Here is an 18,275-nt window from a genome sequence, read left to right as displayed (position 1 = left end):
GTCACCCCTCCTTTGCCACCTGCTGTCCCTGCCCCCTCTCTTCCCCTCTGCCCCCCACCCCCCTGCCCTCTCTGCCCCCTCTGCCCCCTCTCTCCCTTTTCCACCACACCCATACATGCATATACACAAACTCATTCACTTCTCTCCCTCTTCCATACATACATGCACTCTCATTGTCTCTTCTCACCTCAATTCTCATTAGCCACAGGAGCCTCCTCTTTCCCCAGGCCCGTGGAACATGCGCTCCACGACCTCTTCATCATCCCCCAGTAGCGTCGGTCCCGCTCTGCCCTTGTTTTATTTTTGGAGCATGACCCGCCACTGTTGCTCTTCCTCCTGCGTCTTCAGTTTCCCGCGGAGGAGGGAAACGCTCCTGCTTGTCTTTCTTTCCGGGCAGCACCGGGCTTCACGTTTTCTTCTGGGGGCCATGGGTGCTGATGCTCCTCCTTCTTCGAGTGCATGCTGCTCCAGGCCCTTTCTCTTCCAGCCTTCTGCAGCAGGGCACCCAGAGTTTTCGTGTGTTGGCCCGGAGACCTGGCAATTTGTTCAGAATTCTGGAGTCTCTGGCCAAATCCAAAGAGTTCCCAGGTATGAGTGTGAGGCAGCCATAGCAGGGGCAGGTTGTGTGAGGCAGATGCCACAGCGGCATTCTGAAAGGGGCATTTTTTGCCGCTTCAAAATTCTGCCGCCTGAAGCAGCCGCCTCACCCTGCCTCATTATAGAACAGTCCCTGGTACCAGCATCAGGGGCAAATTAGCCTATCAGGGATTTGGTCATCCCCTGGTGGGCCAATAAAGTCGGTCACATGATGTTAGGCACCAGCATTTCCTTTGCATGCTGGGATTTATTCTGATTTCCCTATTATGTTCCCTAGAAAATCACAAGCAGGGGAGTAAAACCAGGATTGGATCAACCTGTCCTGAAAATCTGGAGCCAGTTGGAAACCCTAGTTTTTGTGTGTGTATGAGAGAGAGGCAGCTTGTGTATGTGTGTGTGTTGTGTGTTGTGTGTGTGTATGTGTATGAGAGAGAGAGAATCTGCTTATGTGGGTGAGTATGTAAGAGAGAGGCAGCATGCTCGTTCATGTTACTTCACTCACTAATCCATGACAATTTCAGGATGACAGGAAATCAATATTTCCAGGTATGGAGAGCAGGAGATTTTTTAATCCTTATTTTTCATCCTTATTTTTTATCCTTATTATTTGTAATTATTAGTTTTAATTATTGGGTGTTCAAATCTGCTCTTTTGAAATATTTTATTGGTGTTTGGGAAATTTTTAAAATTTTTTATGAGTTTTTAATTTTTGGATCATCCTATTTCTCAGTTGTTTTGAAATATTTGATCTTTTAGTTAGTATTTATTTATTTGTTTTTACTATTATGTTTTATATTTCTTTGTTTATTGTCTAATATTTTATATTTCTTTGTTTTATTGGCTGATGGTAATGTTTCCGTTTTTCTATTATTGCACTGCATACAGAATCTGGCTTATTGTAGTTTCCAGCTCAATTTTTGACTGCACGTTTCTGGTCCCTTTATCCTGTATTTGATGAGGGTCTGTGTGCTACAGCTATGATAAAATTGAGGTATTCTATTAATATATAGTATCTTTGTAAGGATCTATAGCAGCCTGGCTTGCTTGTTCTGTTTTCCAAATTGGAAGTACATTAGTGTTTTGGGGTTTTGCAGTGTTGCCTTTTCATAAGTAGGGTTTCTACTATTTGAGTGTTGGCTATTTTTGGTATTGTAATTTGTAATTTAGTTTTCTGAGTGTGAAACCTATACCCTAAACACATTACAGTAGGCCTAATATCATATGATTTCTGAGTGTCTTGTTTACTTTTTTGCAGGGTTATCTGGTTGGTACCACAGTAGTGTATGTAAACATATTATAAATGTTTTGATATTTTTACCTCAAAAGACTATACTTTATACTTATTCATGTAAAACCTTATTATAGATGCATAATTTAACTGTGTGTGTGGAGAGGCTGGGCTGGGTGCAGGAGTGCAATATTGTAAGATATGCCTAGGGTGCCTAATACAATTGCTTTAGCCTAGCCTTGGCTGCACTGATTCTATGTGGACAAGCAGGATTGCATCTGGAGCTGTTCTGTTTTGGGTCAGGGATGCGTATAGCCTTGCCCAAGGTTTAATTTTCTTTTCTTTTCTTTAAGCCCTGGAGGAAGCTGGTAACATGGATCATTTCTGGTTTCCCCTTCTCTGGAGCCGAGCCTAGGGAACCATAAGAGTTGTAAATTCTGTGTAGTAAACAGTCAATGTGAATGTGCTAGGGTGGGGCCCTAAGAAGTGGAGAGATGAGCCGGAAGGAAGTGCCTGTGCAGTGTTAGTGTGGCTTCTGTCAGAGGTGGCTGGGCTCTGAGAGGAGTAGCTGGCTATAGAACTAATCATCTCATGACCTCTTGTTCTAGAGCTTCCTTTTCGTTGAATGAAACTTGCCTCCTGTGTATGGAAACCTTGGAGGTATTTAAATGTCTGTATCATATCTCCCTTATCTTTAAGCTATTCCCAAATGCTTTAGAATGAAGTAGGGATGTGAATCGTTTTAGGACGATTAAAATTATCGTCCGATAATTTTAATATCGTCTTAAACCGTTATGGAACACAATACAATAGAGATTCTAACGATTTATCGTTATAAATCGTTAGAATCGTGAGCCGGCACACTAAAACCCCCTAAAACCCACCCCCGACCCTTTAAATTAAATCCCCCACCCTCCCGAACCCCCCCCCCCCAAATGACTTAAATAACCTGCGGGTCCAGCGGCGGTCCGGAACGGCAGCGGTCCGGAACGGGCTCCTGCTACTGAATCTTGTTGTCTTCGGCCGGCGCCATTTTCCAAAATGGCGCCGAAAAATGGCGGCGGCCATAGACGAACACGATTGGACGGCAGGAGGTCCTTCCGGACCCCCGCTGGACTTTTGGCAAGTCTTGTGGGGGTCAGGAGGCCCCCCCCCAAGCTGGCCAAAAGTTCCTGGAGGTCCAGCGGGGGTCAGGGAGCGATTTCCCGCCGCGAATCGTTTTCGTACGGAAAATGGCGCCGGCAGGAGATCGACTGCAGGAGGTCGTTCAGCGAGGGTTCCGGCGCCTCGCTGAACCCTCGCTGAACGACCCTCGCCTCGCGGAAGGACCTCCTGCCGTCCAATCGTGTTCGTCTATGGCCGCCGCCATTTTTCGGCGCCATTTTGGAAAATGGCGCCGGCTGAAGACAACAAGATTCAGTAGCAGGAGCCCGTTCCGGACCGCTGCCGTTCCGGACCGCCGCTGGACCCGCAGGTTATTTAAGTCATTTGGGGGGGTTCGGGAGGGTGGGGGATTTAATTTAAAGGGTCGGGGGTGGGTTTTAGGGGGTTTTAATGTGCCGGTTTTGCGATTTTACGTTTTTTCGATTTTTTACGATTTTTTACGATTTTTCACGATTTTTCACGATATTTTACCCCCCAAACGGCAACAATACGATTCCCTCCCCCTCCCAGCCGAAATTGATCGTTAAGACGATCGAGGACACGATTCACATCTCTAGAATGAAGACCACTGACATTTTATTAGCTACTGTTTGGATTGACTCCATCCTCTTTATATTCTTTTGAATGTTCGTTCTCCAGAATTGTATACAGTATTCTAAATGAAGTCTTACCATGGACTTATGCAGGGGCAATATCGCCTCTTTTTTTTTTTTCTGCTGATTATTTCTTTCCCTATGCAGCCAAGCATTTTTTTTTTGGCTTTTGCCATTGCTTTATCCACCTGTTAGCCACCATAAAATAATCAGATACTGTCACCCCCTGATCCTGCACTTCTTTTGTGCTTAGAAGAAATTCACCACTATACTGCACCACTCCATGGGGTTTTTGCAACCAAAATGTATGACATTCTTTTAGCATTAAGTCTAGCTGCCAGACTATAGACCATTTCTCAAGCTTCGCTAGATCCCGCCTCATGTTTTCCACATTCCAGTCTTACTCTGTTGCAGAATTTGGTATCATCTGCAAAAAGACAATCCTTCTGTGACAAAAATGTTGAAAAGAACTAGTTCAAGGATCAATCCCTGTGGCACACCACTAATAATGCCTCGTTCATCCATGTGAATTCCATTCTCCACTTTCTTTTGTTGCCTCCCACTCAAACAGTTTCTAACCCAGTCAGTCTCTTTTAGGCCCATATCAAAGGCGCTCAGTTTATTTATAAGTTGCCAATACAAAACTTTTCGAAAGCATTACTGAAATCCAAGTACACTACATCTAGCACTCTTCCCTGATTCTATTTTCTGGTCACCCAATCAAAGAAATCGATCAGATTCGTCTAACAAGATCCATCTTTGGTAAAACCATGCTACCTCAGATCTTGCAATCCGTTGGACTCCAGAAACTGTGCTATCCTCCATTTTAGCAGCCTTTCTGTTAATTTGCTTGCTATAGGGGTCAGACTAACCGGACTGTAGTTCCCAGCCTCCTCCTTACTTCCACTTTTGTGGAGCGGGAGATATGAACACAGAGCTGCAGGTGAGCCAGCAGGCGCAAGAATGGAGGAGGAAGAGGAAGAGCTTCAATCAGGGGATGAGTGCTTTATGTCCCATGAAGGTGCAGCAGCACCACAGCTTTTCCCCGAGAAGGAGGGAGATGCCGCCATCCCACGGGTTCCTGAAGAGCTAGCACAGTCTCCCGTGGCAGCACCAGGGTTCGTTTTTAAACGCCTATAAGGATTGGAAAATGAGAGGATTGCAAACCTGCTCAAGGGCATACAGGGATTGCTCCTGCAAAGGATGGAGTCTGGGCGACTTCATGTCTCTCCTCACTCTCCCCTTTCGGAGCCATTTCAGGCCTCTGCGCCCCGTCCCTCTTCTGGACTGCCACAGGGCTTTCCTCCATCTCCCCCTTCTGGGACTCCACCTCAATTTTCTCTTCCATCTCCCCTCCCTTCTGGCTCCTTGTTCAAGTCCTTCCCCTTACCACTCTTTGAGATGACAGTGCCCTCAGATAGCAGTGTGAGCTCAGGCCTACCCCACCCCCCCCCAAGATATAGCTGTCACATGGCTAGACTAAAGGAGCTATTGGCAACAGGGAAAACCAGTAGCCACCACAGAAATAAACTTCCTTTGGTATATAAACAAATATACAATGATTTATCTATGTATAAAGGACATCTCATATTTACTATAAATAAATATTAACTCATGTTAAATATTTCTCTGCATCAGCATATTCCTCTGTTAGACTACCTCATCATAGACATGACATTGAGTATCTTCCAGCTCTGCTTCTGATTCAGCTTCCTCCTCCTCCTCTTCCTTCTCATCAGGGTCAGTGGGTTGTAGAGCTTGACCTTCAGAATGAGGCAGACCATGAATTTTTGCAAGATTATGGAGCATGTAGAAAGCTAGAAAAAAACAGGTCTTAGTGGGGTGCTGTAGGAGACATCCACCAGATTTGTCCAGATTTGAGTAAAGAGGTCTCCTGTCTGCTTAATGGATCTGATTGTAGCACTCCACTGCCACACTCTCGGGTATGCTATGGGGATCATGAACCAGGTTATGAGGAGATAGCCTCTTTCATCTGTGGGGGAGAAGGTAAATGAGAACAGTGGTAGAGATGGACTGTTGCTGGGCCTTAATGAACCTTGCGTGGGGATCCTTGTGAAGGGCTGCAAGGCCTGTTAGATAATGATTGAAAAAAGAGCAAAGGTTAGTTGTACAGTAGAAGTGGTATGAGCTGCATACATACCTAGAAGCCATCCCCCAGTGATGTGGCCATGCTTGAAGTGGTCATGAATGCCTGACTGTCAGACATGGTGTCATAGTAGATAACTCATTGAAATCGTCAGTTCAGTGTACTGCGGCAGTCAAAAAAGCAAACAGAATGTTGGGAAATTAGAAAGGGAATGGTGAATAAAACGGAAAATGTCATAATGCCTCTGTATCACTCTATGGTGAGACCACACATTGAATACTGTGTACAATTCTGGTGGCTGTATCTCAAAAAAGATATAATTGCGATGGAGAAGGTACAGAGAAGGGCTACCAAAATGATAAGGGGAGTGGAACAGCTCCCCTATGAGGAAAGACTAAAGAGGATAGGACTTTTCAGCTTGGAGAAGAGATGGCTGAGGGGGGATATGATAGAGGTGTTTAAAATCATGAGAGGTCTAGAACAGGTAGATGTGAATCGGTTATTTACTCTTTCGGATAGTAGAAAGACTAGGGGGCACTCCATGAAGTTAGCATGGAGCACATTTAAAACTAATCGGAGAAAGTTCTTTTTTACTCAACGCACAATTAAACTCTGGAATTTGTTGCCAGAGGATGTGGTTAGTGCAGTTAGTATAGCTGTGTTTAAAAAAGGATTGGATAAGTTCTTGGAGGAGAAGACCATTACCTGCTATTAAGTTCACTTAGAGAATAGCCACTGCCATTAGCAATGGTAACATGGAATAGACTTAGTTTTTGGGTACTTGCCAGGTTCTTATGGCCTGGATTGGCCACTGTTGGATACAGGATGCTGGGCTTGAAGGATCCTTGGTCTGACCCAGTATGGCATTTTATTAAGTTCTTATGGTAGTAGAAGCTTAGAAACTGAGCTAAATATCAGTATTAGTTATGAGACCTCTGGCATTGCAGGCTAACTGCATATTCAGGAAATGGAAGCTTTTGCAGTTGTGGAAGCTTGGCTTCACTCCCAGTAGGTTATCTGATGGCTATGTGTGTGTGCAATCAGTTGTAGGGATGTGAATCATTTTTTGACGATTTACAATATCGTCCGATATATTTTAAATCGTCAAAAATCGTTAGAGACGCGATACAATAGGAATTCCCCCGATTTATCGTCAAAAATCGTAAATCGGGGGAGGGGGAGGGGGGAGGGAAGGGGGAGGGCGGGAAAACCGGCACACTAAAACAACCCAAAAACCAACCCCAACCCTTTAAAATAATCCCCCACCCTCCCGAACCCCCCCAAAATGTTTTCAATTACCTGGGGTCCAGTGGGGAGGTCCCGGTGTGATCTTCCACTCTCGGGCCACAGCTGCGTTAATAGAAATGGCGCCGGCGCTACCTTTGACCTGTCATATGACAGGGCAAAGGTAGAGCCGGCGCCATTTTGGTTCCTGTCCCCCGACGTCATGAGCGTAGGAGATCGCTCCCGGACCCCCGCTGGACCCCCAGGGACTTTTGGCCAGCTTGGGGGGGCCTCCTGACCCCCACAAGACTTGCCAAAAGTCCAGCGGGGGTCCGGGAGCGACCTCTTGCATTCGAGCCATATTGCAAAATGGCGCCGGCCGTATGACCGTATTGCCGTATTGCAAAATGGCACCGGCCGTATGGCGCCATTTTGCAATACGGCCATACGGCCAGCGCCATTTTGCAATACGGCTATTTGAAAATTTGCCATAGCCCTGAATGTAAGTAAAAGTATACTCATTGTTCCACAGCACACCTACTTTTACCTGCACTGTAAAAGAGGCACATACCCGCAAACACCCACACAGATTTTTCCTGCTTTTTCTGCAGATACATTTTCCAACCAAAACTATACGCAAAGGGGGTAGACTTTTAAAAATTGCACGTGCATGTTATAAAATGCCAGGTTGGCGCGCATCGGGGCCTTTCCCAGTTCCCTCCCAGTCCGCTCCAATTAAGGAGCGGACTGGGAGGCAACTTCCCCTTCCCCTATCCTTCCCTCCCCCTATCCCTATCCTAAACCCCCCCCCAAAAAAAAAAATCATTAACTCACCTTTTGTGCCTGCTTCTGAGTGCCCGCTGTGCCGGGCACTCTAGCCCTGCCCTGACCCTGGACTGCCCCATCCGTCCCCCCCCCCCAAGACCGCCCCTTTCACTAACTTACACGTGTCCCGGGGGTTTACGTGCGTGGCCGGGCCTTTGAAAATTGGCCCGGTGTGTGTAAGGCCCACTAACACACGTAAAACCATGGGTTTTACGTGTGTTAGTGATTTAAAATCTGGCCCATAGTTTTCTCCCCCAACCTTACACCACCCCGGGAATGCTTCCACTACACTATGTATATGTGTCATGGAGCAATGCCAGTTCTTTTACCTGCATACAGGGTGTGCAATTTTCCAAATACCCATGCCCATGGGTAAAATGCTGTTTTACCCATGGAAATGGCCCACTGAAGGCAATTTTCAAAGCAGACTTATGTGCCTAATTTGCATCTGATGACAAAAAGAATAACTCTCAAAAGCTCATTATAGATGTATTTAATTAGTCCAATAAATAGGCAGCACCCATAGCTTGTTTGTTGACCTTTAATTCCAGGTTTAATAAGGAAACCATTGTGCTCTTCTGCAAGTAGTTGAAGGGGGATCTGCGCCCATCCACAAAGAGAGGCCACATCTTGCCAGTCCTCCTCAAAGTTACCTCAGTTCTGGCCATTTTTGCCAGCGGCAGTTTCCAAACCCCTCTTGTAGTCACTCTGGAAATAAGCCATTCAGCCATCTTCTTCAGTATTATAAAGTGTTTTGAGTGCTTTTCTCAGGAGAACCAATCAATATATTTCTTTTCCTGATGATTGGCAGCATCAATACTAAAGCATGACAGAGTTTTACAACATTGCTTATTTCCTGTCAGTTATGAGGACAATTGATTAGAGATGTGAATCGTGTGATCGATCGTCTTAATACTGAAGAAGATGGCTGAATGGCTTATTTCCAGAGTGACTACAAGAGGGGTTTGGAAACTGCCGCTGGCAAAAATGGCCAGAACTGAGGTAACTTTGAGGAGGACTGGCAAGATGTGGCCTCTCTTTGTGGATGGGCGCAGATCCCCCTTCAACTACTTGCAGAAGAGCACAATGGTTTCCTTATTAAACCTGGAATTAAAGGTCAACAAACAAGCTATGGGTGCTGCCTATTTATTGGACTAATTAAATACATCTATAATGAGCTTTTGAGAGTTATTCTTTTTGTCATCAGATGCAAATTAGGCACATAAGTCTGCTTTGAAAATTGCCTTCAGTGGGCCATTTCCATGGGTAAAACAGCATTTTACCCATGGGCATGGGTATTTGGAAAATTGCACACCCTGTATGCAGGTAAAAGAACTGGCATTGCTCCATGACACATATACATAGTGTAGTGGAAGCATTCCCGGGGTGGTGTAAGGTTGGGGGAGAAAACTATGGGCCAGATTTTAAATCACTAACACACGTAAAACCCATGGTTTTACGTGTGTTAGTGGGCCTTACACACACCGGGCCAATTTTCAAAGGCCCGGCCACGCACGTAAACCCCCGGGACACGTGTAAGTTAGTGAAAGGGGGTGGTCTTGGGGGGGACGGGGGACGGATGGGGCAGTCCAGGGTCAGGGCAGGGCTAGAGTGCCCGGCACAGCGGGCACTCAGAAGCAGGCACAAAAGGTGAGTTAATGATTTTTTTTTTGGGGGGGGGGTTTAGGATAGGGATAGGGGGAGGGAAGGATAGGGGAAGGGGAAGTTGCCTCCCAGTCCGCTCCTTAATTGGAGCGGACTGGGAGGGAACTGGGAAAGGCCCCGATGCGCGCCAACCTGGCATTTTATAACATGCACGTGCAATTTTTAAAAGTCTACCCCCTTTGCGTATAGTTTTGGTTGGAAAATGTATCTGCAGAAAAAGCAGGAAAAATCTGTGTGGGTGTTTGCGGGTATGTGCCTCTTTTACAGTGCAGGTAAAAGTAGGTGTGCTGTGGAACAATGAGTATTCTTTTACTTACATTCAGGGCTATGGCAAATTTTCAAATAGCCCTCCCCTCCCCCATGTAAGTAGCCATTTACACGGGTAACTGAGATTTGGAAATTGCCCTCAGATGTATTTACTTTCCATTCTCACACTTTTTTTTTTTTTTTTTTTTAAATCAATGAATTTATCAAATGTATTCTAACCATGTATGTCTGTAAATGTTCATTTCAATTTCAGATGCTTTTCCCTATGGACAGATTGATTTCAGATCTGCCCAAAATTCAAATCTGGGCTCCAAAACTCCATTTTTATGTTTAATAGTTTCTCCATCCCTACTGCTTACCATTGAAATATGATAGGCTTCCAAGGGCGCATTCGTGATTGATCACCTTGTTTACCTGAAGTACATAAATCTATTATAAAATACTTTTGAGCTAGTCAGAACTACTCTTTTGATAATGGTGCAATGAGAAGCTGTTGAATTGCAAATGTATATTTCAGAATAATATGGTTCAAAATGGGAGTCAGATTTCAAAAGAAGCCTAGATATTATACATGTTTTGTTGCATTAGCCACTGGAGAAAGGTCCTTTGTAGATGTCTGAATGCATGTGCCACAAAACCTGCAGAATTTTGTTTTATTTGTGCTTCTTATCACTTGGCATGAAAAGTAATGTCAAGATGCTGTCAAGTTGTGGTGGGCTAATGGTCACCCTGCTTCATATCGCCACTTTTTGTGATTGCCAGCTGCATGTTGACCTCAGCATTCTACATTATCCCAAGAGACAATCACCGTGTTCCAACCTGCTTTTCCAATGACTAATCAATAATATCACACAGGCACATCCATTTTTTTAAATGGTTGATATTGTCAGTCGAGAACTAGTAAGCATGCACAAATCTCAGTATTTGAAAAATAAATGAGGTAGTTGCATCAACTCTGAACAGCTTTTTGTCAGATCCTTTCAGCCATGAAGTAGTGTTCTCAAGCTCCCTTAAATCCAGCTGGCATCTCAGTCCATACCATACATTTTCATCAGAAGGTGGATTGACTATGAGTATCTTGTGGTAATACTGTCTGGAGGTACTATTAGTATCACCTCTGAAGTGCACTCTTATGTTTTGCATTTGTAAAGCAACGTGATGAGCAAAAGAACAAAAGGAACAACACCGTCACCACCAGTGAGATAATGAAAGATTTACAGGAACTGCTGCCTCCAAGTGCAAGAAACGGCATAAAAACAGAGCCAGCTGAAACAGGTAAAGTGTAGCATGAAACAGAGCTTGCATATTGAAAAGGCATTGGAAAAATTAAATATTATTTAAGGTTTGAAAGTGGCACAGTCCCAGAAAATTAATGTATATTCATGAGACTGATATTCGGCTAGGCAAATTTGTCCAGGTAACTTTATTTGTATATTCATTCTAAAGCCATATCAGCTGCATATCAAGTCCCTACAGTTACCCAAAGTTGCTCTAGTAACTTTACAACCATTGTTTACTGGCATAGAATTACCCAGACAAAGTGAAACCATGAACATATTATCATTTACCATAGGTGGTGATGTTAAAAACAGCATCTGTTTAAAAGAGGGTCTTTCTGTTTTTATATTTTTAATGTGTCACTCTAATAATGGCAACCTGGCTTCTAATGTCATTGCAAGCTTGAAATTCCCACAGGATTCAAAGTGGCACTTTTGCCTAATTCTTAAATTTAGGCCTTCAGGCAACAATGCCAATGCATATTTTCCATAACTTTTATTTGCATCTCTGTTAAGTTTTGCAATAGCTTTTCTGAAGCTCTTTTAGAGCCCAAGAAATGCTTTAGAAAAGGAAAGAGAGAAGAATATTGGCATTGGCAAAGGGTTTTTTTTTTTTTTATATTAACTGCTGCCGTCAGCCAGTCACTGTACTTTCCCTGTGAAAGAGAAATTGAGGCATTACTTTCTGTCTGTTCGTTGGGTTGGATAGAACTGGAGACACAGAAGCAGCCAGTGAACACTGATTTTTTTGAGTGTGTCTGTCTGTCTCTCTGACTCTGGTCAGTACACTGCATTGCACTGGTTATCTGCAGACAGACTGAAGTGAAGAAAGCATAGCCTAGCCACTCTTCTCCATTTATTCTGTTTCTGGAAGGTTTTTTTTGTGTGTGGAAAAAGGCGACAGTCAGCAGTGAACGTACATACATTGTATGTGTCTGTGTGTGAATGTGTGTGTATGTGTTAGAGACTTTTTTTTTGCACACACTGTGAGCGATATCCCTAGAAAGACAGAGACTGAGCTTGTTCCATTAGGAAACTGCTAACTCTCCCCTAGATTCATCAAAAAGTCTTAATAATGCAGTGATAATGCCCAGGCTAATAAAAAGGGGTGTGTTTAGGGAAATTTATTTTGGAGTTAATACTCCACATGGTAACTTACTGCTTCACATCAGTATTATTGCACTGTGGTCAGTTTACCATGCAGTGCACTAAACCCCACTTTTTGCATCCTGCACTGGGGGGATGGAGGGAGGGAGAGAGGGGGAGAGAGGATTATAAAAGGGTTGCACACCCACGCCATTCCCAGTTTACCAGTTTGTCCACCAGTTCATGCAGTTAACAGCAAGTTCTTCCAACCCCTACAGCCGCGTGCATGTTATAAAATCCGGGGTCGGCGCGTGCAAGGGGGTGCACACTTGTGCACCTTGCGCGCGCCGAGCCCCAGGGGAGCCCCGATGGCTTTCCCGGTTCCCTCCGAGGCCGCTCCAAAATCGGAAATCGAAATCGGAGCGGCCTCGGAGGGAGCTTTCCTTCCACCCCCCCCCCCCCCACACCTTCCCCTCCCTTTCCCTACCTAACCCGCCCCCCCAGCCCTACCTAAGCCCCCCCTCACCTTTGTTTAATAAGTTGCACGCGCCGGCCAAGTGCCGGCGCGTGATCCCCCGGCACGGCCACTGTGCCGGAGGCCTCGGTCCCACCTGCCCTGCCCCTTTCACAAAGCCCTGGGACGTACGCGCGTCCCGGGGCTTGCGCGCGTCGCCGGGCCTATGCAAAATAGGCCCGGCGACGCGCGCAGGAGTGGTTACGCGCGTAAATCCTGAGGTTTTACGCGCGTAACCCTTTGAAAATCTGGCCTTCAGGTTCTTAGTCTCTGTATTGGGTCAATAAACAGACTGGGCACAGGAGTAGCAGGTTCCAAAATTAAAGTTGCATCGTTCAGCTTGTTCAAGTGTAATTCATTTACGCCAGGCACATTTTCTTCTTGTTACTGTTTATTCATAATCACTTCAAATAGTACAATCCAAATTGATCTGTGTCTGCAGTCCATTAGACCCTTCCCAATGGGTCCCCTTTCTTCCTATGAGTGGATTGAGAGGCTGCCCAGGATGAAATGGAAAGGGTCATGCTTACCCCTCATTAATCTCCCTTTCCAAATACCTGTGGTTCACAGATTGTCCTCAAAATGTTCCCAGCTCTTCTTTCCTGTTTCTCCATGACAGAAACTGATGACAGGAGACTCAGCTTTCTCCTCCTTTCTCCAGATGCTACTTCTCCACACTCTCAACCTTCTGCTAGAATTCACAGGGATCCTTTGCAATGAATGATCCAAAATTAATACAAAAAAAAGGGGGGGGGGGGGGAATCCTTCTTCCCTAACCCTGTCTCATGGGCAGGAAGGGTAGACAAAACTTCCACCCAACAAAACACACTTAGACAAAACACTCAAAACTACTCCAAAATCACCCGGACCTCTTTTACTAACCAGTGGATGTGGGTTAGCCGTTTAATCTGTGCGCTTCCTAAACTACCTCAGAAAAGGCACTGAGGCAATACTAGGGATGTGAATCGTTTTTTGACGATTTAAAATATCGTCCGATATATTTTAAATCGTCAAAAATCGTTAGAGCCGCGATACAATAACAATTCCCCCGATTTATCGTCAAAAAATCATAAATCGGGGGAAGGGGGAGGGCGAAAAAACCGGCACACTAAAAAAACCCTAAAACCCACCCCGACCCTTTAAAATAAATCCCCCACCCTCCCGAACCCCCCCAAAATGCCTTAAATTACCTGGGGTCCAGAGGAAGGGTCCCGCTGTGATCTTCCACTCTCGGACCTCCGGTGCTTGTAGAAATGGTGCCGGCGCTACCTTTAGTTTTTCCATACGGAAAAAACAATTCGCGGCAGGAGATCGCTCCCGGACCCCCGCTGGACCCCCAGGGACTTTTGGCCAGCTTGAGGGGGCCTCCTGACCCCCACAAGACTTGCCAAAAGTCCAGCGGGTGTCCGGAACGACCTCCTGCAGTCGAATCATGTTGTCTCCGGCCGGCGCCATTTTGAGCAAAATGGCGGCGCAAAATGGCGTCGGCCATAGACAACACGATTCGACTGCAGGAGGTCGTTCCGGACCCCCGCTGGACTTTTGGCAAGTCTTGTGGGGGTCAGGAGGCCCCCTCAAGCTGGCCAAAAGTCCCTGGGGGTCCAGCGGGGGTCCGGGAACGACTTCCTGCATGCAAATCGTTTTTCCGTCCGGGAGCGTCCGTCCGGGGCGTACGGGAGCGTCCGTCCGGGAGCGTACGGGAGCGTCCGTCCGGGAGCGATCTCCTGCCGCGAATCATTTTTCCGTATGGAAAATGGCGCCAGCCATACGCCGTATGGCCGGCGCCATTTTCCGTACAGAAGAACGATTCGCATGCAGGAAGTCGTTCCCGGACCCCCGCTGGACCCCCAGGGACTTTTGGCCAGCTTGGGGGGGCCTCCTGACCCCCACAAGACTTGCCAAAAATCCAGCGGGGGTCCAGAACGACCTCCTGCAGTCGAATCGTGTTGTCTATGGCCGGCGCCATTTTGCGCAAAATGGCGCCGGCCGTAGACAACACGATTCGACTGCAGGAGGTCGTTCCGGACATACATACATACATACATACAAATACATACATACATATATATATATATATATATATATATATATAAAGCAATACATACAAACAATACATACAAAAATACAATAAATATCAGCTATAAATAAGTCAAATAAAACCCAGTCCTCAAAACATAGTATTTCAAGTAAAGAAATTCAGTAGCCACATCCTATTCTCAGTATAATTAATTAAAAACTAATTGAAACAATGTTTTGAAATGTTTTCTTTAGACAAATGTGAAAATCCTGAATCAAGTGTAAATCATTTGGCATCTGGTTCCATGAAACAGGAACCGCACATGAGAAAGCCTGCGTGGCTGTTTTCTTCAAAGTTACTTTTTTAAATGGCAGAATGCGTAACAGAATTTAATTAAAATTATACTGCGATCCTCTCGATGGCCTATTTTCCATCATGCATGCGAAAAGATATATAGGTTCCTGGCAACATAACACCTTAAAAACTAAAGAGGTCAATATACAGAGAGCTGGCAATCAGGTATGTTATCTGGGTAACATTATGGGGTACATTTTAAAAAACAGCGCGCGCGCGTAATTTTATTCGTGCAACCGGCGCGAACAAAAGTAGCTGGATTTTAAAAGACACACGCGTAGCCGCGCGTATCTTTTAAAATCCTGGGTCTGTGCGTGCAAGGCTGCGCAAAATCGGCAGCCTGCGCGCGCCGAGCCGCACAGCCTGCCTCCGTTCCCTCCGACGCCGCTCTGAAATCGGAGCGGCCTCGGAGGGAACTTTTTTTTTCTCCACCCCCCACCTTTCCCTCCCTTCCCCTATCTAACCCACCCCCCCTGGCCCTACCTAAATCCCCCCTACCTTGTTCGATGGAGTTACGCTCGCCAGCTGACCAGGCCACGCCCTGGGACTGCCCCGGACCAGAGACACGCCCCACGGACATGCCCCCAGAACACAGACACGCCCCCAGACTGCCCATTTTAGCAAGCCCTGGGACTTACGTGCGTCCCGGGGCTTTGCGCGTGCCGGCGGCCTATGCAAAATAGGCCGCCGGCTCGCAAGTGCCCTGCGCGCGTAAATCCGGAAGGATTTATGCGCAGAGCTTTTAAAATCTACCCCTATGTGTGCGACTTTTCCCAGATACTCAGCAGGACCTTCGCATATAAGTCTGCCACTGAATATACCCAAAGTTACGTGCATAACTTTACCCAGATAACTTTAGAGCAGCTATTTTCCAACCAGACATGTGCATAACTTTAGCTGGAGAGCCTCAAGAGTTTGCGTGCACTTGCAGTGTCATGCGTAAAAGTTAACAGGGAGATAAAGGTTCTGGGGCAAGGTTCAAAAGTGCATGCACAGGTTGCTAGTTTGTAAGACATATACGCTCAGACATTAACAAGCATGGCCGTATGGTTTTACACCTGCTAATTTACTTCTGCAATTAAAATTGGACTTGTCTTTTATCTGCAGCTTTTGGGTGGGAGGTCTGGCAGAACATATTGAATTGCTGGAGGGTCTAGGTGAATGGTGAAAGTATTGGCAAACTTGTGATTCCAAGTATGTGTGCAAGTATTTACAGATGCAGAGCACGTACGCACTTTTTAAAATACCTGCCTCTGTATTTAATTCTGGGTTATTATGCACAAATTGTTACATTTATTATGTGTGTAAAATATACATGGATATTTTAATAAAATGAGGAGAGAAAGTATGTGTGTTTTTTCCAGTTCAAATTTGTGGGCTTACTTTTAGGGCAAAAATGCAAGGTATTTTATAAACTGTGCCCTCCTGCTACAAAGTTTATAAAATGCAAGCATAAATCTCTGTGCATGTAGCTTTGAAAGCTGGGCTCAGAATGGGGCAGATTTTAAAACCTGCGCGGGCGGCTTACATTTATGCACGCTACCTGGCGCACACTTGTTTACCTTGCGCGCGCCAAGCCCTAGTGGAGCTCCGATGACTTTCCCCGTTCCCTCCGAGGCCACTCCGAAATCGCAATCCCCCAGTACAACCGCTGTGCCGGAGGCCTCGGTCCCGCCCCCGCCCCGTCTCGCCAATTTCACAAAGCCCCAGGACATACGCGCTTCCTGGGGCTTGTGCGGGTCACCAGGCCTATGCAAAATAGGGCTCGGCGCACGCAGGAGCAGTTACACGCATAAATCCTGAGGATTTACGTGCGTAACCCTTTTAAAATCCGCACCAGTGTGCGTTCACGGTCTAGTTAAACCTCGCCCTGGAACACCTCCAGCAACGCCCATTTTCATCTAGATACATTATGGGCCAGATTTTAAAAGGGTTACGCGCGTAACCGGACTTACGCGCGCCGGGCCTATTTTAAAAAGGCCCGGCGGCGCGCGTAAAGCCCTGGGACGCGTGTAACTGGAAAATAAAAATTAAAAACAAAAAAAATCTAGGAGTAGTCGGAATTGCCTATTACACTTGGTGACATCATATAATTATTTGTATATGACAAAACAAGAAAGAAACAAGAGTTTCCCTTTGAAAATTTAGGTCAGCAAAAACAATGAGTACAAAAGCACCTGCAGACTTTGAAACTGCTTTACTATGGGTGCAAAGACTGTAAGTAACTTTATACATGGGAACTGGAAAATAAAATGCCTTCCCTAAGCCTGCCCCTGGCTTGCTCCATTCATCCACAGCTAAAGCTGTGCGCACTGTGAAAATGCTTGCATGCTTTTACCCACTGGGAGGAGGGCAGTTTTAGTCCACAGGGATTTACATAGATAAGGCAAATTCCTTTGAAAATCATCCTTCCTGTGTTCTCCTTAAATGAATTTCCAAATTACTGTTGCTACTTCTGACTAACTTTAACCCAGAACATTCTCCTGATATAGGAGTTTGCTAAAATGAATTAAAGCTTATGCTTGCTTTGTCGTGCATCAAACTTTTAACAGCTGTTTTTTGTTCACTGTTTTTCTGTGAATAGAAAAAACAATGGCTCCTGCCAACAAAAACCCTACAACGAAAGAGAAGAATACATCGAAAAATGGCACAAACCCTAAGCCTGATAAAGGAGATGTACTGGCACCCCCAGTACCACGGTTAGCAGTGACTCGACCACCAGGACCTAAGCCAGGGGGACTTCTACCTGGTTATTCAAGGCCTGGGGCTTATCCACGTGGACCCCAACCTGGAATGGGTGGGAGATAGCGAGAGCATTAGTATTTTATATAGCTTGTAGCTTTAGATCGTTTCTGTGTTAGGTTTTTCATTAGAATAAACCACAAATGATAAATAATATGTGTGCATACTCTGTCTAAATATTATTGTCCTTACACAGTTTGGTCAACACTTGCTTATATGTATGGCCCTGTAGCTATTATTGCTCCAGACCTTTGTATCCTCCGGTACATCCTCAAGTTGAGGAGAAATGTGATTGTCCAGTTTGGGGCTCTTAGAGAGATTTATTCAGGGAAAAAGAGTTCCTTTAAGGTGAGGAGGAAAAAACATCCTTAGTTTGAGAGGGAAGTGGAAAAAAAAAAGTCTCAGCAGGGGTCTGTTGGGGATCCTTCTGTTTCAACCAAATAGAGAGGGCCTGATGAGATAATGTGTTCAGGAATTCTGCTGGGGGGGGGGGGGGGGGAGAAAGAGCCCTGAACATGAGAGCAGAATGAGGATGAGGACACTTTTGCCAGAATGACAGCAGAGGCAGGAACATCTGAAGAGGCCCTTTGGATTGAGATCTTTAAAGTACTGAAT

General features: G+C 45.6%; 1 protein-coding gene across 1 annotated transcript in view; it reads left to right on the top strand.

The window, feature by feature from the left end:
* LOC115098861 (transmembrane channel-like protein 2-A) overlaps positions 1-17,843 on the top strand; it is a 166,448-nt gene extending 148,605 nt beyond the window's left edge. Inside the window, exons 18-19 of the mRNA XM_029615906.1 lie at positions 10,822-10,945; positions 17,503-17,843. Coding sequence (XP_029471766.1) covers positions 10,822-10,945; positions 17,503-17,726 — 348 coding nt within the window. The 3' untranslated portion in view covers positions 17,727-17,843. The remainder of the gene's footprint in view (positions 1-10,821; positions 10,946-17,502) is intronic.
* Positions 17,844-18,275: the final 432 nt, after the last annotated feature.

This window comes from Rhinatrema bivittatum, chromosome 1 (genome assembly GCF_901001135.1).
Source record: "Rhinatrema bivittatum chromosome 1, aRhiBiv1.1, whole genome shotgun sequence".
NCBI lineage: Eukaryota > Metazoa > Chordata > Amphibia > Gymnophiona > Rhinatrematidae > Rhinatrema > Rhinatrema bivittatum.
Note: the sequence above shows the minus strand (reverse complement) of the source record. Positions and strands in the feature narration are given on the sequence as shown.